The sequence below is a fragment of the Pieris brassicae genome, chromosome 12 (assembly GCF_905147105.1).
Source record: "Pieris brassicae chromosome 12, ilPieBrab1.1, whole genome shotgun sequence".
Classification (NCBI taxonomy): Eukaryota; Metazoa; Arthropoda; class Insecta; order Lepidoptera; family Pieridae; genus Pieris; species Pieris brassicae.
In genome coordinates this window covers 5,358,598-5,382,198 of record NC_059676.1, presented here as the reverse complement: position 1 = coordinate 5,382,198, position 23,601 = coordinate 5,358,598, and the positions used below count along the sequence as shown (strand labels likewise).

Sequence of the window (23,601 nt, the reverse complement as noted above, 5' to 3'; positions counted from 1 at the left end):
CTTACAGGGAGCATATGATATTAGATGGACTAGATATAATATATGCCCAGGATCCAAATCAAAGAATTCGACTAACATAACATTCGCATTGGTAAAGGAAACTGCTGATTATCTTGCCAAACTAATAATAATTGATGTCTTCTGTAAAAATTCAGTCGATGAGGTAATTTTATTCCTACTCAGTCCATGCTGTACATTTTGATATGGCAATAACGGTAATTTTCCCTTTTACAGAAGCGATAAAGGCACTAACTCCATTCAAGATTCCTGAAGATATATTCGACGAATATCTATCTGAACTTTTTGAAGAAATGCAAAGAATGGATTTTGATGTCTACAAATATAAAAAAATCTACCAGTAAATTGGTTCATAACTGCTTGTGTATGTCATAAAAATTAGAATTTTGTCTGACATTTGGCCACATGATCTTTCCAATATTAAGTAGACAGGCGGTAATGGGTCACGCATGCAAAGTGTTTTCTTTCTAAATTGCAATGCTGGTACTTATCAAATCCTGATGGCGATTGTGACTCGACTTATATTCAGTTTCTGTAACAATGTTGCAAAATCAGCGTGTAATTGCATACAATACCTTATCACATTGTAAATTATGATTACTGGCGGTAGGGTGACACACCTACACACATGAGGTTTCGTTACCCGTGCGTGGGTTTGTCCACAGCCCTTATTGAGGTTGACCAAAAACACAAATATTATTTTATATAGTAGAAATATTACAAGATTTATTTACAAGCAGAGTAATGAAGGCATTTTAATTTAATCTCTAATAATTCATGATACTTAATGCAGGATGAATCAGACTAGATCTACTATTCAGATTTAATATTTATTTATTTTATTTATCTATTTACAGATAGTATTACATTACATCATTATCAATACATCTGATTTCTTCGTGCTTCGTCATTTTAATCATACATAACACTGCATCACAGAAAACAGTACAGACACATAGCAGCAACTTCTAATGTTTTTGGCACGCACAGAACTAAGATAATATAAAGCTTACTCAAAAATAATTGTAATGAGTCTAAATCCATTTTGAGGAAGAATCCAATGAAAGAATTGAAAAATGAACAAAATTTGTTGTACAAGAAATTATTGATAGAGATGTAAATATTTTTATATTATATTCAGTAAAGTACCGTGCTTGTATGTGCTTGTATATAAGGGTATTTTTTTAATCCTATCATATTTTTGTCCTATCAACTAACCATACCATGACATAAACTTGACTCAAATCATATTACGCATTACAAATCTGAATTATATTTTCGTATTATGTATGAATCGTCTCAATTTGTTTTTATGTCAATTCGCTTTTATTCTGCCGATAACATCTATATTTAACTTGACGGCACAAACACATCAGAAATTAACTAGGAAGCACGCACAAACAATGCTTAACGTCAAATTGTATAATAAATCAAATGCTTTACAGAAGACTAGTGCAATGATGTATCTAGAAGAGTATGTGAATATATTGAATTGGAAAATGGACTCAATGATCCTAGACATTGGTTGTGGCGATGGGAGTTTGACATCAAAAATTTTCAAAGAAATAATTCCGAATTGCAAGACCATGATAGGCTGTGACATAAGCGAAGATATGATACGATTCGCAAATGAACACTATGCTTCGGAACGTGTTAATTTCACTACCCTTAACATAGAGGGAGATCTGCCAGATCAGCTAAGGGAACGTTTCCACCATGTCATTTCCTTTTTTGCTTTACACTGGTGTCTTCGTCAAGAGTAAGTTACTATATATCTTTTGTATTTTATACCTGAGTAGTTAGCCTTCTATACTTTAGACGAATTTGATTTCGGGCGTGTAGATACATCACAGTCCTTCCAAAGCATTCTGTGTTTAAGCACCTACCCTCCGAGCGCTTTATCGTTTTTTTAAACTTGTTTTTTATTTAATTTATTTAATATATTTATATATCATTAATACAAAATGAACATTTTGTATGAACCCTTTGACAGATTAAACTCGCACTTAAACTCTTATCGCTTTAAGAATATTAAAATAAAATGAAGTAAATAATAATAAATAAGATGATTTATATAATAAGTGTGATAAATAGAAATGATAATAGATGATGATTATAATCAGTCATTCAATGATAACTTATTACGTTATTTTTTTATTAAAAAATATTTAATTGTAATAATAATAATAATTTGGCTTCATGTCCGTACTTAACTTACAACTCGAGCTAAAGATAAAATTTGTATTATATTTATATATTGTAGATTTCATCATGTGTGATATTAAGAATAATTCTATACCTTACGTGGTAATTATAGTCTTATTCAACAACTCTATTCATAGAATTTTAGTACATTGTGTGTACATTTTGTTAAAATGGGATTTCTAGTATTGTCAAAATCCATTGTGATCTCGTCATCATATGTTTCATGGTCATACACAACTCCTAGACCACCTGTTAAGCAACTCGATGGCGACTCAAATTAAAATTATTTTCACTAAACGTATTTCAGTGGATACATCAATTTAGTTATATTTTTTATATTGATTTTACAGAACTGCGTTCCAGAACATATACGATATCCTTAGGGACGATGGAAGTTGTTTCGGGATTGTCGTGGGAAAAACATCATTATACGATGCATACAGGACCCTTGCTAAAACCGAAAAATGGAAGCCATGGGTTACTGACGTTGAAAGTTATATATCTCCATACCATGACAGTCAGGTATGTATAAAATAATTTAATTTACTCTAGCAAATGCTAAAAATAATTTCTTAATAAAAATTCTTATCGTGTTCATTTCTACTATTATTATTTTCTAGGATACGACCATGTTGGAGCGATTTATTTATTCCCAATTTATTACATAAGACAAAGAAGCACATTATTTAACCTTATGTACTATTATGCCACTATTAGCACTACATTTTTTTAAGTCTGGTCCTATTTTTATTTTATTAATAGGCAAGTAGGTTCTCTTATGTGCTTAACAAAGCCTTATCCCGAGACTAAAATGTCAGAGATGAGTCACACGCATATAACATAAACCTACTAAAACCATTACCTATTTTTAGCTGTGAAGGTAATATTAAGATTCTGAGTAAAAAAGCATGATCTATACTGACTGAATGCCAAACTTCTATGGAATATCTACTACCTACAATTACCTACCACAAGTTTCTGCATTTAATTTAAAATATACTCTTTTCAGGATTCCCTTAAAGACATGCAACAATTATTAGGCAAAGTTGGATTTACTATAACAAAATTGGAACAGAAGTTAATATTTCACGAGTACGAAAATCTAGAGAATTTAAAAGGTAGGGATTGTTGAATGGGTCAGATGATTGGGTCATTCTTATCAACTTTAGACCAGTAAAAGTAGTATCTGGGTAGAAACATCATTTCTTACTTTAGCACGAACAGCCATTGTACTGGATGGTAGGCAAATGCTTTTAAGTGCCTTTCAGCTTAAAAAAAATATATAATCAATTAGCAGAATTCTAATAACTCACTTTTTAATTTGACGTGTTGCTTGCCTTCGTCCTTGCTCCGCTAACTTGTCCTAAGTTCCGCTACGTTCAAGTAAAAATAAATCAGTTCTTAATATTGTCTGATAATAAAAATTGATTAAAATTCGCCTAAAACACGCATCCGAAAAGGGTGTACATTCCCAAGCTACTTTCAAATAAATAAATGCAGAAATATTTTCAGGTGGAATAATGGCTGTGGTGCCTTTCAAGATCCCGGATGAGTTATATGACGATTTTTTTGTAGACTTAAGCCAAGAAATGCAGATGGCTGACACTAAAAAGTACAATTTCAAAAAATCTACTAACGATTTTATCTTTATCGTGCAAATACTCGTTTTATATGTTGAAAAAAAGTAATAATGTGGATTCGTTTTTGCAATATTAAATGGTATGAAATTTTATAAAAAATACAATTTTTGAAATACACAAACATATATTCTAAATACAACTTATTTTATTTTTTATGTTCGTTATTACAATAACTTCTAAAAGACATATGGTAAAGACATGACAAATGTGTCTAGGTAAACCAACTGGTGAAGTAGCAATGAAACCTGAAGGCTTAATCCGTAGAAATATCGAACACAAGCAAAAATATACAATACAGTAAACATAACCTGTTGATAATAACCATGAGAAAACCAATATTAAAAGAATCAATTTAAAATACTGGCTTAGCTAATTCAATTATAAATAAAATATAAGTACTTTAAACACTAATGTTTTACACTACAGGAGTTGTATGATTAGTAGAAAGTTTATGGATTCTTTTACACAGCTTTCTTATAAAATTCAACATCAAAAATAAAACACAGGAAATTCGCTTTTTTCGACGTCGCGATGGACTTCATAGAATAATTTCCGTAAAAAAATGACGGACCAATCATTTTTTTCGTTATCTCCGTGTAATTAAGTGTTATATTATTTGAATCCTGCAAAATGTAAACAAATATAATATTTTTAACGTTATAAATAATGAATACACCACTCATTATAACTTTCTAAAAACTTCAGATAGTATGCCCTAAATGTTGTAATTTTAATAATAGTAGTTAGAAAGAAGATCAATAATAATTCTTAAGCGTTATCCACGGTTAGTATACAAAAATATACTAATGAAAACAAATTAATAAAGGGCGAAACCAGAGTGATATAAAATTTATCTGAAGGCTTATCACCATCACCACCTTCACCACAATCAGATAAATTATTAGTGATGTAATAAAAAAAGTTCAATGTAATAATATTTGAGCTATTAAAGCCATTTCGATAAAATACCTTTTCGATAACACAACTTCTGGCATTCAATTGTTTTTTAATTATCTCACCGAAAATAAAGTGTTTGCAAGCATCGCTCGACTTATATACCCACAGCAAGCTTTTGTTTTCATTTTTCAATTTGTAAACCCACACTTTTACCTGTAAAAAACCGGAAATGAATTCGATGATTTTGTTTATCGTACTTTTCATCATCTAGATTATAGTATCAGTAATCCCTTCATTCCTAGTCAAAATTAATTATCTAGGTAAGGAAATAAAACTACACTTAACAATTAATAAATTTAACGAAATCTAAGGAGGTCGCATATCCTATTGCCTCCAACATATTGATAATGCACCTTGTAATCCTTACAAATCACAGAATTGTCCACTAGACTAATAAATAACCGTGGACTTGGAAGCAATATAATTTACCTCATCGATTGAAGTTTTAACCAAGACATCAATTGTTAGTTTGGCAAAATAATCATCATTTTCCTTTACCAATGCGAATGTTATATTAGTCGAATTCTTTGATTTGGATCCTGGGCATATATTATATCTGGTCCATCTAATGTCATATGGTCCCTGTAAGTATAAATATTTAGAATAATAGAAACGTGGTTTTAACTAGTCTAATATGTGTGGATTAGTTTGTTATTTGTTAAATAACAATATTTTTTATCTTCTTTTTTATGTTATGTAGGAATGTGTTAATAGTCGGTGCATACAAATTAATTATATATAAATGTTTCTATCACTTTAAATGTCCAAACATTTTGCTTCTACAAGCTGCATTTAGTTAGGCATTTGTTTGCAATCTACTTAATGGAAGATGAGACCATAATAGTGCCACAATTGCCCTTTTTTGAAATGTCCTAATTTATCATTAATAAATTCCAATCCTGATAAGTCTTCAGGAATGAACTTCCTTTCTCTGAAAAAGAGAGGAGGGCATTCCATTCGATACTCTCTAGCGATCCGGCTATTGCAATCTTGGTAATGAGTTTTTATACCACTCGAACAACGCTAGGTAAGGTAAGTTTCGGTCATCAACGCTACAGATATCGAGGGTCATAGAAATACAAAAACCTCGAACTCGGTATCGCTATTGTAAGTTAGAGAATATGGACAGACGAGCGATATAAAGCCGTAACCATGTTGTTTTAAGCCAAGTAAGGGTAGAACGTCGCCATATCCTGGATGTCCGAAGGTAGCCAATTACAGTGTTGCTAACTTAGGCGATTTTAGGAGGTACATTTTATTTTTAGTTTATACAAAAAAATGCCTAGAATGCAACCAACAAACTAAACCAAATATAAATATCAAAAAGCTATAATACTCCAAGATCGAAATTTTATACAACTTGAATATATTTTTATGCATTTTTCAATACTTCTCTAGCCGAGTGTAGCGCAAAAACTTTAGGGGCTTTATATCATATTTCTTGGTATATTTGAAGTTGGTCCTTGGGAGAACATTCTGTAGGAATTAGCATGACTGGGCAGTTACATTCTGATTATGAAGCTCTAACGCGCTAGACATGATAATTAAACGCGTTTTATTTCAGAAAATTTGTATTTCATTAGGTTACTTATTCTTTGAATCTTCATTTGTCTTGCTTTAAATTAGAGATTTCGTTCTCATGTTCCTACTCCAAATATAAAACATAAACAACTTGTTTTGTTGTATTCTATTAACTTGCACAACACTGATGATTTATGTGTACGAACTTTGATGTACTTACGAAATTATTTTCATCCTTTCCCATTTCAAATCCATAGATTATGTTCGAAACGATAAGAACAAAAATATACAATATCAACATCATTCTCGTGATGAAACTTCAGTATAATGTTACATTTGACTAAGTATAATTCCATTATGAACTAGTTATTATTCATCTTAATAAGGATATTTAGATAAACGGTTGACCATTTTTGATTCTATCATCATATAATTGCTTAATTTAACTCCCAATGTACCTAGGCCATTAAAATTCCTAATGTTATAATAATGTTACTATAGTGCAAGAACATTATCAGTGGTACAGATAAACGTGGTATAAAATGGAATAGTTATACCAACTAAAGAATCAAATGTAAGAAATTACGATCTCCGTATACTTAGGTTATTCTAAGCATAACTATTCTTAATATAAGGTTCGAATAAGTAAGCTTTTATTTGTACCACACAAATATAATGCATATGTGTTATACTGCTATGTGTAAAAGTCAGTATATGAGTAATTATACATAAGTTAATGTTTGCGGACGACAGCACTGGAGATACTCTTTACATTGGCCGGACAAGTATTTCTCGGACAGTTGCCGATGAGTACCGGAAAAACTTGAGTCTGAAGTCGAAACTCTGCTACGAGAAGTTTCGGACTGGGGGGCATTTACCATGGAGAGTGAGAGAGAGAGAGGAGTGTCAGAGGAGTTGTTCGGAATAATACCTGCAGCTGAGTTTCATCATCATCAACATCAAGTCAGAGTACAAAATACCATCCGTATCACCTTGACGTCCGTCGTTCCACAACTAAGTGTTTCTTAAGGCAATTTCTTCCGTGCACCACCACCATGTGTAACCGGCTGACCACTGGTTTATTACCGAACCAATTCGATTAAGGGTCCTTCAAGAAAAGAACGTACCAATTCTTAAAAGGCCGGCAGCGCGCTTGCTAGCCTTCTGGCAGTGCGAGTGTCCATAGGCGGAGGTATCACTTAACATCAGGTGAGCCTCCTGCCTGTTTACCTACAGTTTGCCTAATGTATCATAAAAAAGTGGTTTACATTGTTACAAATTCATGTACATATAGTAAATATACTGAATAAGCTTTAAGAAGCCGTAAGAAACTGTTAGTAAAACAATTTATTACACACGAGTGATTTAATACTTATAACCAGTTTCTTCCTTTTTATATAACGTAATTTAGAAATTAACTAAAAGTTTTCTGTTATAAAAGATTTGATTTCACCAATAACAATTTCATAACATCCCGTCAGCACATCACGCATCCACAAAATATTTTTTTTTACAATTTTTATATACTTTTTAAAGGTCTACGGTATAATACGTTGTGTTATTATTTTCAATGTAAATATTATTCTAGGCATAGTTGAACCTATCGCCATATCTTATAAACATAAAGTCAACTTTTAATGACATCATGTCACTTGGCCCTTGACACTAGACACGGCCGTCAATGACAGGCTCCTACTGTCGTAATTTATACCTAACACTAAGATTATAAACCTATCATGCCTGGTACGTATTTATAAAATTTAATTTGAGGAAATTAGTAATAAATTCTAGTAGCTAATTTTATTTATAAATATTATTGTAATGTCAACGCTTATTGAAGAAATTGTGACTAACTTGTGTTCCATCGTCACATTTTTTTATATTATAAATATATATATAATATAAAAAATATAAAAAACAGCTAGCCGACCATTTTTGTAAATTCGATATGGTTTGACATTGTCGAAAGTACATCGTCGTCGAACTTATTTGACATCCGTAATTACATATATGTTTGGCAGTTGCAAGTAATTATTGTTCTATAATGCATACACAACATATATGTTGTTAAATAAAACTTAAATACTACTTGTTTAATTTACTTTTATTAAGTAATTCAATATGTAACAGCAAACACAAAATATTTGCATTTTTCGAAGACATAACAACTTTCATAGAATAATTTCCGTAGAAAAATGATGGTCCGAGAAGTTTTCTAGTTGTTTCTGTGAAGTTCACGGTTTTATTATAGCTTGTCTGAAACCAATATAACATATATGATATTCATAATTTATGTAATAAGATTATAAAACAAGTATTCAACACAGTACTAATTTGAAACAAACCGACAAGTATATGAAATGACAAATTTTGGTATATATAGTATATATCATTTAAATAAATATAGTAATTACGCTTAGAATCCTGTGGGTACTGCAGCCTAATTATGTAATATAACAAGAGGCAAACAATTTACAAGCAAAATACGAAAACGATAATGTTTATTGAATAACATTTTGACTGTTATTTAATACATTTTTATTCTCTCTGTTAGTATAAATTATATATATATTCTATGGATTTTGAAGCGTACTAAAAAAATGTCGAAAATGCCAATTATTTTTTCAAAGATAACCAATCTAATATTTGTGGTATTTGTCTATGTTTCAAACGATGGGCAAATACCATGTAAATACAATAACAGGCATTTATTTAAGAACAATTTTTGACATATGACATGTAGAATTGATTCATTAGTAACAAACCTTTTCAACAATGCATTTAGTCGAATTTAGCTGCTCCTGTATCAGTTCAGCAAATACAAAATTTTTACAGGGATCTGATAATTTGTGTGACCACAGTTGTTTCCTTGTTTCGCCGACTATCGAATAGAGCCATAGTCTTATCTGAAATGATTTTACTCTTAGTAGAATATTAGAAGACACCAAAGAATAAGGAAAATTAATTTTCTTTTGTAGAATTGTCTTTTTTAATGTGCATTATTCGTGTAATAAAATATCTGTAAATATACAAAGGCCTTTATTATATATACTATATTATAATAAAGTTCTATTAGTTTTATTATAGATTGCCTTTTTATTTGTTAACGCAAAAAATTCTGAAAACAAATTATTTTGGTGTTTGTTTGGTGGTGGTGGTATAATGGTAAGTTGTAACATCGATGAATATTGAATAATAATATTTTCTAATGCAAACGATCTTCCCTTCGCACTGCGGATAAAGTATAGCCTATAAAAGTCACTGACCTCATCCACTAAACTGCGAGTTAAAAACTTAAATTTAAAAGTCCCATAATAGTCTTTGCCTTGTTGAAATACAACGACGTCCGTCTCAGAAACGTTTTTAAATTTGGGTCCCTTGCACAATTCGTAGTTTTTCCATACCGGATCATATGGCCCCTGAGAAGATATAAATACAAAAATTTCATACTTAAACAAATCATCCAATTTTTTGTCAAAACCATTCGCCACTTGAATATGCACAAATTTCTTTACTAAAGTTGGTCCCGGAGGAGATTACATAACAAGTACAGATGATTTATACATACGAGTGTATTTAAATAGAACTTTGTAAATAATCGTGAATTTTCTTTAGACCACGACTGTTAAAAAGCACTCAAAATTTTACTTTTTCTCGATTTTAAATGCGACAATTTTCTAAATCGTCTAAATTAGAAAAGTCTATTGTTGGTAAAGAGTACAGCCGGTTTCCTCACGATGTTTTTCTTTACAGTACGAGCGAGTATTAAATGCGCATATAAAAAGTCCATAGATTACAGCTGTTCGAGTACAGATACAAGAGTCGTACGCTAAAATCACTATGCCAATACTGCTCTAGATAAATCCTTTACATCCGTTTAAGTCTTTTTAGTGCGTAGTTATCGTAAGCTTAAATATAAAATATAAGTCATATTACTTACAAAATTTTTCGAACTTGGTATATTTAATGCAAGAATTGGCGCAAAGAGGATGCCAAATAAAAAACACCACATCTTTGCTTTATAGAATGTATATATATTGTTAAATCATTATTTATCAAAACTGGTGATGACAAGGCTAATGCTTTTATAATAAGCAAATGTTTAAAATCAGGCAATACATTGGAGCAGTGTTATTATTGTAACGAGGTCTTGTTATAAAACGATAATCACTTTTTCAAATATTACATGTTTCCTATGTTTAAATCTCTTTTATAATAGATAATGATAATTACAATAAAAAAATGTATGCGATACATAGTTTAAACATCAAACGTGTAGAAAGATACCCTTAATTTATTACCAACCGTAATCCCAATTATTATCTAGCTGGCTCTTGAGACCAATTAACAACAAATTAAACGAATTTGTATTTGACGTGGTCACGTGACCAAGTCAACCATTTTGTAACAACCAAGAACATGTAGACATTTCTATCCTAGTCAAAGTATTTTAGTCTGTGCTTCTCCTTGTCTATTACCTAGGTCTATTATATCTACGTGGCTTTATAATCTGTAAGATACACAATGAGTTATCTGTAGTAAAGAGCATTTGAAGGAATCCAATCGACATTGTCATTGAAATTCAAAAACAGGAAAAAAAATAATAGATTTTAACGCCCGATAATGAAACGCGGAAAAGTATGTATTTCATTAATACATCTTCAAAATGTGTGCTAATAATGCACATCCACATATTTCGCTTACCTTCTGCAATAAATATTATGTTAAAACAATGTCATGCACCAAAAATACAGTTAAATTTAACATCAATAGATATCCAAAAATGTAAATAAGTAGATTCAAATATAATACATAAACTGTTTCCATTGAAATATAATTTTCGTAATTATGCAACTATGATAGATTTGCACAAAAAATACAGTACAAAAATAAACTAAATCTTCAAATCTACCTATTACAGACCAAATCAGATGTGACCATCGAAAAAGCGAAATCTGACATGACGACTGTCGAAGAAGTCTACATACCTCCTCTCGATGTTCTAAGTATACGCATTTTGGGACTTCGCCTACCAGACGAAAATCCTAAGAAATTCGCTATCAAAGTTGTATTTTATGATCAGCTTTTAATTTCGGCTATCATAAAATCAGTAGGGCACAGGGAGTATGTTAAAGAAAGGACCCTAGCGAAGGGTTTTATGAATTATGACCCATCCGATTATGAAAAAATGTGTACATTTGCTGATAATCCTTTGACAAGTGAGAGAAAATCTTTTTTTAACACCCAAAACCTAGATATGCATTTAACTTCCTAATACGTATTTTTTATAGTATTGTCTTTTGTTAACATAGCTTTTACACATTAAGAAAATTACTTTTTGAACGGATTGAAGCTATGTATTATTATTAAAAAATACTACCACGCACGCTGAAAAGCACGCGAAACGTCTGAAAAAAATTAAAATTATGTAAATAATTATAAGTTTTTAATAATACTACATAGCATCAATCCGTTCAAAAATGTTTTTCTTAATGTAATTTTTAGTTAAAATCCAGTCATTAGACAATATAGAAATGCAAATGGTATACGATAAGACGGCAGAAATAAATGCCACACAAGATCAAGAGCCAAAAGTAGCAGTGAAACCAAAATTAGATATATTCTGCTGTAATATTAATATTCTGTCAGTTTTTACAGGTTAGTTGAGAAAACATTTTTTTTTAAATGGCTATGAATAGGTGTGTCCACACGCAAAGGCCCGATGAGCGCATTAAAGAGACGCACTTAGATGCGATTGGTCAAACAGAAATATAGCGCGCGTCTGTCATTGGATCATCTGTATATGTTAACAAATTATAAACAAATGAAACACGCCTTTTCACGTCTAATCCAGTATATTTGTGTTCTTCGAATATTCATCCTTTACGTCATAGTTAATCTATATAAGCGACGTCTTTTCATTACATAGTTGCTGCAAGTACTGGAGACGGAGTTATTCATACAAAAATCAGGAACTTTAATATTTGATGTTAATAATTAATTGTATACATTAATTATCCTACGAATTATATTGTAATGCACAATTGTAATCAAGCGATAACTTCTAGGCAAAAATAAACTATACTTAAGACAAAGGCTGCAACCAATGATCAAGCCACGAGCGAGTCTAGCAAAGAGTTGGGACAATTTACCCTTAGTTACACTAGAAATATCTGCATTCCGTAATCCCGCTAATATAAGACACCAACAATTGTTAAAAGAGGCAAATTTCATGACATTCACTCTCATCGGAAGCTTTAATATGCACGTTCCTTATGATGATGAACTCGTGTACACAGCAGCCACCAAGATGCCAATATATAATGACCAGGTACCTCGGAGCTGCATAAAATTTTGAATTATAAATAAATTAGTTGGCTAGATTACTTTCATGCGCAGAATTTTCTCATTTCCAAGTACATGGAGCACAAAATCTAGCGTTGCATGCTCAGAGTTGACAATGACAAACATATATATAATACACACAAAGTATATAGTAGTGTGTTTGTGTGTTATATATTTTGTATTTCGACAACAATATCAAGTAAATAATGTCAGGAATTCACATTTACATTCTATTTTATTTCATCTATATTTTTGTTCGTAGCGTTGAAATGTTGTTAAAACGTTTCGCGTACCTTAAAACAAATATATACTTCAACTGATGATAGGTAAACAAACAAAATATGACTACTAAACTGAGCGACATACAACACTACAGAATAAACAAAATGTTAATTAAATGCGCAATATAGTAAACAAGAAATGTAGTTAAATAATGCGGATTCTATTTTTAATATTACTTTATCGGAAAAACTACATCTATATACGCCTTAAATCTCGTATTTAGATTTTTCATTACTACAGGCAAGAGGCTTTCGTGATGTTAAGTGATACCGACCTATGAAACCTGCATAGGCAGAAGGTTCGCACGCGTTTTAATACGCATTATGATATTCTTCATATAATTTTAGAAATTATACTATAGTTATGTGCTAGCATCTAATAGTGTGCGGACAAAGTGATGACATAGTGAAAAAAAGAGTGCCTAATCGTTACGTTAGTGGCGAAATCGACAGTCGCCACTGTTCGGACACTCAGCGAAAAGTAATATTTTGAAAAGAAAACACACGACACTATGCATGGAAATAATTAATGAATTTCATAGATTAACAGACGTTTTTAATTGTCCGCTGAGTGAACTGGCAAAAGATTTGCTTTATGTTCAGTTCCTAAAGTGTTGAAAATAGGCATTTTGTTACGTTTTTATATGATATAAAGTAATATAAACCTTATTCAAGAAAATTCATTTATGGCTAGAACCCATATTATTCCGTGGAAGTTTCATGTTTAAAACAGTATTCTGATAAAAAGTAGTTTTAGTGTTACAACTAATCAAACACAAGAGTTGTACTAGACTCGTCTAGATAACTATGGTGTATGTATTGTTGCCGCATTGCTAGCCGGTAATGGTGACTTATGTTATTAAAATAAATTTATTTATTTCAGAATTGCAGCCTCTACACATTTAATCAGGGAAACAGGATTGCCAAAAGATCGAAAAACTTAAATTTTTTTTCTGACTGGGAAAGTTTACGACTTGGAGACGAGTACTTCACTGAGGGAGATGAAATGTTCACAGCCTCACTTGGCGATTTTCAAAATGAAGACAAGCTGGATTTAAATTATTACGTGGAAGAGGGGTCGAACTTTCGTGATTATTTTTTATACATTCGAATCGTAATGTTATTTTTGGATGCTTGCACATGTTTCTGCGGCGTATAAGAAAATGAGGAATAATGTCTGGAGCGAATCTTTTTTTGGTTCTCGACATGAGTATTTGTATCAGGTGTTATAATAAGGTTTAATTTGTCTAAATTACTTTTATTCAACAGTATAATTTTCAGATAAGACCGTTTGGAAATCCTTTCACAAAACCTTAATACTGAAGGAAACTGAGAAATGGTTGTCGAGCCATTTGAGGCGATACAAGTGGCCCCTTGAAGTACACATGTATGGGGAAAATAATAGCGGATATAGCTTTATGGGATTCATCGATTTGTTCACGCTTCTATATCCTGGAGGTGGTTTTTCTTTTGTTCATCTTGAAAAATTATCTCTATATGATATTAGCTTTTTTTTTTTTAGTTTGGTTTATTAATATTTTTTTTAAGATTAAGCTTAGGTATATAATATTTTTTATGCACTTGTTGCACTTTGTTCATCATATTTTTTTTTTTTTTAGTTTTTTCCCTAACTCGTAACGAAGGGTGAAAAATAAGTTTCAATCTAATATTCTAAATATTCTAAAATAGAAATATCTAAATATAAATATCTTACTTCGGGGAAACAACAAAAACCACTTAACTAGATAGATAATAATAATTTGTGAACGAGACTTGCCTTGCCTTTATATAATTGGCTTGTGTAATTATTATATTATATGAAAAACTTAGGTAATATGACATTTTATATTCCCTTTTCAGAAACAAAAGCCCGTATAGCAGTTCCTCTTCATTGGGCAAACTCAGAGCTTATTATGGAGAAGTGTGGCTGCGAATCCCTTCTACCGCCAAGCGACAAGTGTCCTTCGTCCTTCATTAGCGTCCAGAAATCTAGCAAGTAAGATTTTGCATCTTACCTCCTCTAACGTAGTTTTGTCAGTTACTTAGCTAAAGGATGTAAGTTTTAAATGACGAAATGGGAAGAGATTTTTTTCTTAGATAGGTTATATTTTAGTAATGACCGGACGGAATATACGTATTATAAAAGTGGAAGAAGGCCGCAAAACCACAGCACGCTTGCGACGTTATAATTAATATTTTATTGATTTTGGTTATTTTTGGTAATGACAGGTTCTTACAGTACATTGTTATAGGTACATTTAATTTTCCTTTCCTATCCAATTCCTACTTCTATTTCAAATTATTAACACTTAGCCATTAAAACGTGATCTTCATATAATTTAAAGACCTGTGATTTTTATGATTAAATTTTTATATTCGTCAATAGATAAGACTATATATCAAACTCTAACAACAGCTCAGTCCGAAAACTGAAACACATACTAACAGGCTTGAACGTTTAGAGCAACCACTACATCCGATCAAACAAGCCCAAACGCAAGTACTTCAAGGACGTTAGGCAGACCAACTGGTAGTGACGAGAATCCCGCTTTTGTCCTTTTGGAAATTAAATTGGCGAGACCTTTTAAAGAAGCCGTTATTCCAGCACAGATCAATCAGTAAGTTTCAAAATAAAAATAAATTTTATTTTTTTAACTATGGAGGTTTTAAAAATAATATTCGTGTTCCAAAATTAAAATAATTAAAAAGTTGAAAAATAGAAAAGTTTTTATGTAACAGTATTAATGGCCAGTCTAGTTATTTTTAGCAATTATATACATATAAAATTAAGTTAACATAATTGGGTGCCTACGTATGTACGGTTTTTTTTTTTACTAAAAAAAAGTTTATAGACACTACCTTACTACAAATATGTAGTTTTTTTATATATAAATTTCCCAATATCCCCGACTTTTGTGGTACGGGACCTTATTTTATACGTATATTTTGTACAAATATATATACATATACTAAGAAATTTCCTAATATCCATATATACAAGTATATATATATATATATATATTTATATTACTACACATTTCTACTTTATAATTATGTGGGGGCCCGTCTCCCTTGTATTACGCTCTTGTTGCAGTCAGTGACACATCTCACCACCTTACTGCAGAAATCTTCCAGTTGCAATCTAAAGTTTCTTAATGTTTCGGGTAAATGCTCGGTTGTTACCTTTATATCGATTTGTTGCTCGAGATCGCACTTGGAGGCTCCAAATACAGGACATTCTATAATAAGATGTATCACTGTCTGAGTTGTTTGTGAGTCGCACGTACATGACGGATCTGACTTCAAGCTAAATCTGTGCAGGTATTCAGCAAACGCCCAATGTCCTGTTAAGATCTGCATCATTTGTGAGCTAGGTCTTTTTTGTCCAATAATTTTGTAGCCGTCTATAACATTACTTATAAAGAATTTTGTTGGTTTAGCGGTATGAGCTTGTACCGTTTGTCCCTCTCCGATATAGTTTTCTGATGTAAGAAAGTTGTATCTTTACGTATTCCACTTTCGTCCCCAATGTTTCCGCCGCCTATGTAGTTGTAGTAATATACATTTTATTTATAAACTATGTAGTTTATATGTCAACATATATTATATGTCAACCAAGGATAAACTTACTATTCTTAAGTATATTCATAATATAACTTATACTCCATAGTAAAATTCCATGTTTTGTACGTATGTATATATAAATACGAATAGTAAGTACACATTGAGATTAAGTTAGTGTTGTAGCAGACTGCAGAAAACCATCTCTAGCTTTTTATGCTCTTTTGTATATTTAAATAAATATAAAGTGCCATATTCCATAACATTATAAAATTTGCGACGTTGCCGCGCTTTCAGACGCCGCTGGATTGGCAACTGCGACAGTGCTGGATAGATTTTCAAAGCGATATCTCGCGGCGTTTCGAATTATTTGTTATACGTTTCCTAATTTGATAAAGCTAGTAACGTCAACGTCAAATTCTGTAATTACCAAGAGAGTTACAGGGTTTAATGATTCGTCAATTTACTTTAATTGCCTATAATAAAACTTACTTTATAAATTAAAATAACAAATGATACATTACACATCAATCGATATTACATCGATTAACATGTAATATTCTCGCTAATAAGTCCACAATTATTTAAATTTGTAACTTAGTTAGTGTTTATTGTAACAGGTCAGAAATAAATAAAATGCTTAGTGGCTTTGAGGCAATACCAAGCAAGAGGGAATGTTCTAGTAGGGGTCAAACGGATAAGAATTGGCTGTCAACTGTGAGATTGGCAAATACCTCTTTACGACGCGTACCGTACTTTGGTAACCGATTTTAATAGATATAAATTTTAAATTTATTTTCAATTAAATTCGTATAACGATACAAAAAGCACGTTTGAGAATACGAAATAGATTAGATTCTTTCGTATAGAAAAGTTTATATATTATGGAAGCCGTAATGACTGTATAAAGTGAAAGACCAAGAGATTTTACACGAATTTGGGTTCCCCTTTCACCACCACGTTAACAATACCTACCCTAATAGCTGATGTAACTATTTAATCACCTTCGCAGAATATTCAGATCACCTTACCTAATGCTTTGCAAGGCAAGGCTTTTATTAGATTTTTAAAGGTATTTATACTCTACCGTAGGAAGGAGTACTTACTTAATGACATACTCTGGTGGTTAATAAATTGAATTAATTTTATTTTGATATTTAAAGGTGTAACAGATATTTGCCTTATGAGTCGACAGTTAGCTGGTACAAGAACTCGTCTAGAAATTCTGACATCGTTTTGGCAAGATGCCGCTATATATGTGAACAATAATTTTGTTATTAACAATTTTATTGACACCGATGAAAAGCTAGAAGTGAGTATTAAATATGGCTTAAGACTGTTCAGTTTTTTTTTAATTTCCATTAGATGGTCAAAGACAAAAATTATAATATCTGCATCAATTGTCTTTGGTACCGCAGAGTAGGCAGAGTAGGTTTTGGTAAGCAAAGACCCTTGCATGTCTACATAATATTTGCGCATATTGTCGAAATAAAGAAAAGGCGGTGTAGAATATATAACGCTTTTTTAATTATGAACTTTTGTACAGTCAGTGTGAACTCAGTCTGATTCAATGTTGATTAATACGAATACTTACCAAATCCTTATTCACGCAGACGAAATCATAACTTAAAATTTCTATGAAATTAACCAACTTTAATTGCAAGGAGTAAGGATGTAAGTTTTCCCGCTATGTATTTCAGTCGCCACTCGCCTCGGTAGGTGTATCATTAATTTGATGACTACGCTACTTTTATAATAAGTTCTAACAACTGAGGCACATATTTGCTGCAGACATCTTGCACCTTAACAGTGGACGCACTGTTAATGCATAAAAATATTCACTATTTGTAGGAAATGACTATGATGGCCCACTCGTGTCTTATGCGTATGTCCAGCGATTATCTTCTCAATAAAGACCATCACCAAGCATTGGATCCCACCCTCAGAGCAGCCAGGAATGCACGTCAGCTCAAAGATATTAAGCATGCAGCAAACCTTTATTTGCAGGTAACTTTCAGTAGCCATAAAATAGCTATTTAATTGTCCATTATATATTAGTTATCTGTTTACTATGGTTAACATGATTTAAAAGTTTATTAAGAGTTAACAGTAACCTACTCAAGACATTTAGATTTCAGTAAGTTCGCCTAGATTTAATCGGAATCCCTTCAGTCCTACTCTACTAATAGTCGCTAAAGATTATATTCAATTCTTTACCCCTATGAATTTCGTCCACAGACTGTTGTAAAAGCCCCCAGCGAGCCAGACCATTGGCGGGAACTGTCAACTTGCCTCAAAGATATTGACATAAATGCGGCTAACGTCTGTATCAATAAGTCTATCCTTCTGAATCCTCGACATCCTTTAAGGTGGATATTTTAATGCAATCCTTTATTAGGTTTATAATTATAACTATGAAATAGCTTTTAGTTACTTAGTATAAGTACTTAATATACGTTCTCGTTTTTCTCCCGCAATATACCAGCTTACAGACTACCCTACTTAAAGGTAAATGCAGACTAATTTAACATTACTTTTTGCATTGTCATTCATGTACCGTTTTAGGTTTTAGTTTATTTCTTATTTTATTAATTTTTATTTTAGATTAAGATTGGTAATTGTGTACTTTTTCAGTTTTACTTGTAATTTTCATTTTATTCATTTGGTTATGCACTTCTTGAAGTTTACCCTTAGTATTTCTTAGTTTTTTACTTTTTCCTTACTAGGGTTGCCTGGAAAGATCGCTTGTTAGCGCCAAGCCCACCCGTTGCATCCATAATAATTTGTTATTTGTTTTACATAATGTAACGAATTTTAAATAAATAAAAAATTCTTAAAATTTTAGTGAGTTGTAAAATATACTTTGCATTTGCAAATTAAAATAGTATCTAATAAGTAACGCCTACGTAAGATTATAAATATAATGAAGTTAATACGTTTAATATTTCAGTCTATTATCCAAAGCCTGTATGATATTCAACGAAGACCCAGATGACGCAGAACCATTCTTTGTCTCGCTGCTCTGCCTTCATCCATTTTTCAAAGTTCTATGGGTTGTTGCCAGTGCTTATTATTGGCACAGAGAACTATTTCACATATCTACAGAAATTATGAACTACGTACGAAGGTTTGTTCTAAGTTTTGAGCCCGCCCGGCTGGAATAAATCGTATACGGGTCTAAAGATCATTACTTTGTAATATAATTAAAATACAATACATATAGGATAGAGGCAGAAGGGCTGGCAGAAGACTTGCCTTACCCGCGTGCCTGGGAAAGAGAACTGGGCGATTGGTGGGACCACACCCCACTCCTACCGGGGACCAGTCGGTACTATGATGCTGCTGATCTTCTTTTACGTATTCGAGCAACACCCGTGAGTAGTTATGATCGATGCATATATATACAAAAAGTGTAATTTAACTGAGACGGTTAGAATTTTTTTGTATCCGAAAATATCTATAAATAATAAATTCTGTATAAAAAATAAATAATAAATTTTGTAACATGCTCTTAATAATAAGCTATCAAGTCAACCACGTGGTTAATTTTATCAAATACCTATTCTTTATGTAATAGATGTGTTGAGCTGCAAGCCGTCGGCAATAGTAATTATTATGATTTATATATATATTCTAAAAATAAAGAAAGGTATATAATTTACTAAAAAATTTGATAAATCTAACATGCAGGTTAATTTTAAGCGTTCGGTACTCTCGTTGTTCATCGTTGTTCAAAACCCATAGCTCATGTTACAAAAGAAAGTTAAAGTAAAGAAGTGAAATGTTTTAGCAACTTCGCAATGATTAAATTTTGAATTGTTTCCTTGGATTAGGTGCTATCAACAAAAGCTTATGTAAATAAATATTGAAAATATTAATTTAAATTAAGTATATAACGTAAAGCGTCAAAACATACGACCTAGTACTTAAATGATACCAATCCTAATATCCGGCGTTCTTCAGCAGGGTTTTTCTTTGCACAATGAATACCGTGTAAGTAACTGTCGTGAGGAAATCAGCTGTCTTGGATGTAATAATCGACGACGTTGAGGCACTGATCACCTCCCTGTCTATAAAAGAGATATAATAAAAGATACACGTATCTGATACTATAACCCAAAGTCGTAAAGTCAATTAATAATTATCACATTCCAATAAATAACATTATTTTTAATTATGATTTTATTAAGTTAGCAGAGGTATGCCTCGCACGTGCATTAACGGAAGTCGGTGAATCTCCAGTTTATCAACACTTGCTAGCGCTTTGCACGCGTCTACGCAAGGATGTCGATACCGCACTTTGCCATTTACAATACGCCGTTGGAAAGTATGGAGATGTTAGTTTTACAAAGTTTTTACGAAATAGTTTGTAATGAGTTTTGGTAGATGAATGTGAAGTATGTTGTCTTTTTGCGATTATTACACAAATAGTTAACCGATGTTTATTGTTCAACTATTTGTGAAACCTAAGCCACACTTATTGATTCGACAGGAATCGAACCCTATACGAAGTACATAGTTAGTGTAATATACTTGTAGTGATGACAAACAAAGTATAAAAGTAAAATGATCATGCTACATATTTCCTTTATAAAAAGAAGTTCATATTTCGCTCAATAGGTAAACTATTTGCGAAGTCTCGAAGGGGAGTGCTATCACAGGAAAAAGGATTTCGCTAAATCCAAAGAGAGTTTTGAGAAGGCTGGCAGCTGCCTGGGTGCTTACAGGTACTGACTACTGTATTGCAATACAGACATGTTATATATAAATATATTTGCTTGCAAATAATCCGAATACTTGACTATATGCAAATCCAAGATTATTTAATACTTTTATTTGTTGGTATCTTAATGGCGAGACAAATGTTATTAGTTTTCGTAACACAATAATATTATTACTAAAATTACCTGTATTTTTATTTGAAACATCGAATGAATATAACGTTTTATTCAGTATTCTTCTATCGCTACCGCGACGTGAGTCCCAACGTATAAGAGCAATGTTGACGGATCTCATACGTCGACAGCCGAGCGCGTACGCATGGATGAGCCTAGCCGACGACTGGATGACGGTAAAGAATATACCTATCTTAATTTAGTGTGATCATACGATTTGTCGCAACTGTGTGTTTTTCGCAACTCATTCATCATTTTCACTTTATATTTACTCCATAATCGTACATAGAGATTGTTAATGAATCTGACTCATCCTAACCAGAGTTAATTTGTATTTATAATTTATATTTAAAAAAGGTTATCAATGTTTACTTCAATCCCCATAGCGTAGCAGCGTAGGTGAAGGCGGCGACGCAGGCGCAACCGACGAGCAAGCTACGGCCATCTCTTGTGCTATTGCCTGCGCGTCCCAAGCACTGAAACTGGACAGGCAGGCGGGTCGTGCCTGGGCACTTCTAGCTAATACTGTTAAACCAAGCGCACGAAGGCTGCATTGCGAGAATATGGCTATATTGGTAAGTCTGGTTTAAAATAGTAACTTTCACTTTGTATTCATATACTTACATTCATACAGAAAATGCATAAACTAGTGTTTGGTGACCACTTTTCGTAGTAATTCGCAGAATATTTGTGTAAAGTAATACTTACTCTTAACTCTGGCGTTTTTGCATCCAACAATAATAAGGGCCAACTACGAATGTTTTTATTATTATTAATCAATAATATATACTTATCAATCCCTTTTCAAATGGTAAATGTAACAGAGCGTTTTCAGGATTGCCATTGATTTGTTTTATTCAGTGTGGATACAGCAAGCAGCCGGGTGAGAAGAAAAATTACGCGAGCGAGTCAAAACAGTCACTGTGTTACCGCATTGGAAAATCACTTCGTGAATGTGTATGCGGTATGTGTGAAAATTTGAGTCTATAAACTCCTTGTCTTTTAATATAATTTTTTTTTAAACCAGATGTTATATAATTTACTATTCACGATTGAGTTAGTTTTTTAGTTTAGAATCGCACTAATTTAAGTGAAGAGCTAAACAGGATTTCATCTACATTTTAGCTGTCCAAGTTACAATGTATTGAGCTCCTGGCATTAGTGTCGTTTGCAAATAAATCTGCGTTTGTCCGTAATTCAGTTTCGCTTCGTAAAATTTATTCTACAGGAGTCCTTAACATAAAACAAGAATATTTTTTATAAAATAAAATAACAAAACTAGCAATAATTGGTATATAATTTTGTGTGTCCGAATTTGTGCACCAAGTATCTTGTAAACAATTTAAGTCAACTGGACCAGTTCCATCATGGCCGGATATACTTCATGCAACAAACGGAAATATTCAATGTAATGAAGTGCTTCCAATCGTTAAAATAGCAGTAAGACAAGATGATTGCCTAGTCGTCAATATTTATACACCTGAAATTTAAAAACCTGGCTTACCAGTGGTTGTCTTCATCGTGGATGGTTTTATTTTGGAATCAATACATATTTTTTTATTAATGCAAAATATCTCGCACAATAGGACATTTTTTTATGTAAAACAGAGGCCACACGGGCAAGAGGCTCACCTGATGTTAAGTGATACTGCCGCCCATGGACACTCAATACCAGAGGGCTCGCCAGTGCGTTGCCGGCCTTTTAAGAATTGGTACGCTCTTTTCTTGAAGAAGGGTCCTTCAAGGGTCGAATTGGTATACCTACAGACTCGGTAGTATTAACTACAGACTCGGACCGTTCAGATTATTATATTAGGATGTCGAAACGAAAAATAGGCATATAACATGGCATTTAAAGATGAAATTGTTGCATAACACTAGGTACAACGGAATATAGAAGTTCGGTGGTGATCCTAATGAAGTGACTCCAGTTGGTAAAATTGCCGGCGCTTTTTCTGTACGGTATTTATCCATGTATCATTTAGCCAAAGGACTTTTCAAACGCATTATTTTAGAAAGTGGATCCATCTCACTACCGAGTTTCGATATAAATCCAATCCATATAAATAAATTTGTGGTTGGTCTTCCTTTTACACCTGGAGCTAAACACGCTGATGAGTTGTTTTATATATTTGATCCTCTGGTGTTAAAATTATTACCCTATATGGACAAAGACAT

General features: G+C 32.3%; 1 protein-coding gene and 2 long non-coding RNA genes across 9 annotated transcripts; 1 reads left to right on the top strand and 2 right to left on the bottom strand.

The window, feature by feature from the left end:
* The first annotated feature begins 13 nt into the window (after positions 1-13).
* LOC123717105 lies at positions 14-22,449 on the top strand. Of its 7 annotated transcripts, XM_045672921.1 has the most exons (22): positions 14-163; positions 235-382; positions 1,464-1,777; positions 2,574-2,745; positions 11,263-11,560; positions 11,847-11,999; positions 12,410-12,672; positions 13,851-14,055; positions 14,249-14,425; positions 14,828-14,963; positions 15,430-15,585; positions 17,149-17,288; positions 17,692-17,840; positions 18,380-18,535; positions 18,767-18,897; positions 19,479-19,655; positions 19,752-19,902; positions 20,719-20,865; positions 21,149-21,255; positions 21,482-21,599; positions 21,810-21,998; positions 22,285-22,449. In XM_045672921.1, the coding sequence occupies exons 3-22, from the start codon at positions 1,476-1,478 to the stop codon at positions 22,411-22,413; spliced, it is 3,456 nt and encodes a 1,151-aa protein (XP_045528877.1). In that variant the 5' UTR covers positions 14-163; positions 235-382; positions 1,464-1,475; the 3' UTR covers positions 22,414-22,449. The 7 variants fall into 7 exon arrangements, 6 of the variants coding, with proteins under 6 accessions (XP_045528877.1, XP_045528876.1, XP_045528878.1 ...); XM_045672920.1 differs by lacking the exon at positions 14-163 and having other exon boundaries at positions 360-694; XM_045672922.1 differs by lacking the exon at positions 14-163 and having other exon boundaries at positions 360-694; positions 22,259-22,325.
* Positions 4,838-6,950, bottom strand: LOC123717118. Its single transcript, XR_006754774.1, has 3 exons — positions 6,562-6,950; positions 5,250-5,402; positions 4,838-4,973 (listed from the first exon to the last, which is right to left on the bottom strand). It is a non-coding gene; the product is annotated as an uncharacterized LOC123717118 (long non-coding RNA).
* On the bottom strand, positions 8,434-10,081 carry LOC123717116. The gene is made up of 4 exons (XR_006754773.1): positions 9,910-10,081; positions 9,608-9,760; positions 9,107-9,247; positions 8,434-8,597 (listed from the first exon to the last, which is right to left on the bottom strand). It is a non-coding gene; the product is annotated as an uncharacterized LOC123717116 (long non-coding RNA).
* Positions 22,450-23,601: the final 1,152 nt, after the last annotated feature.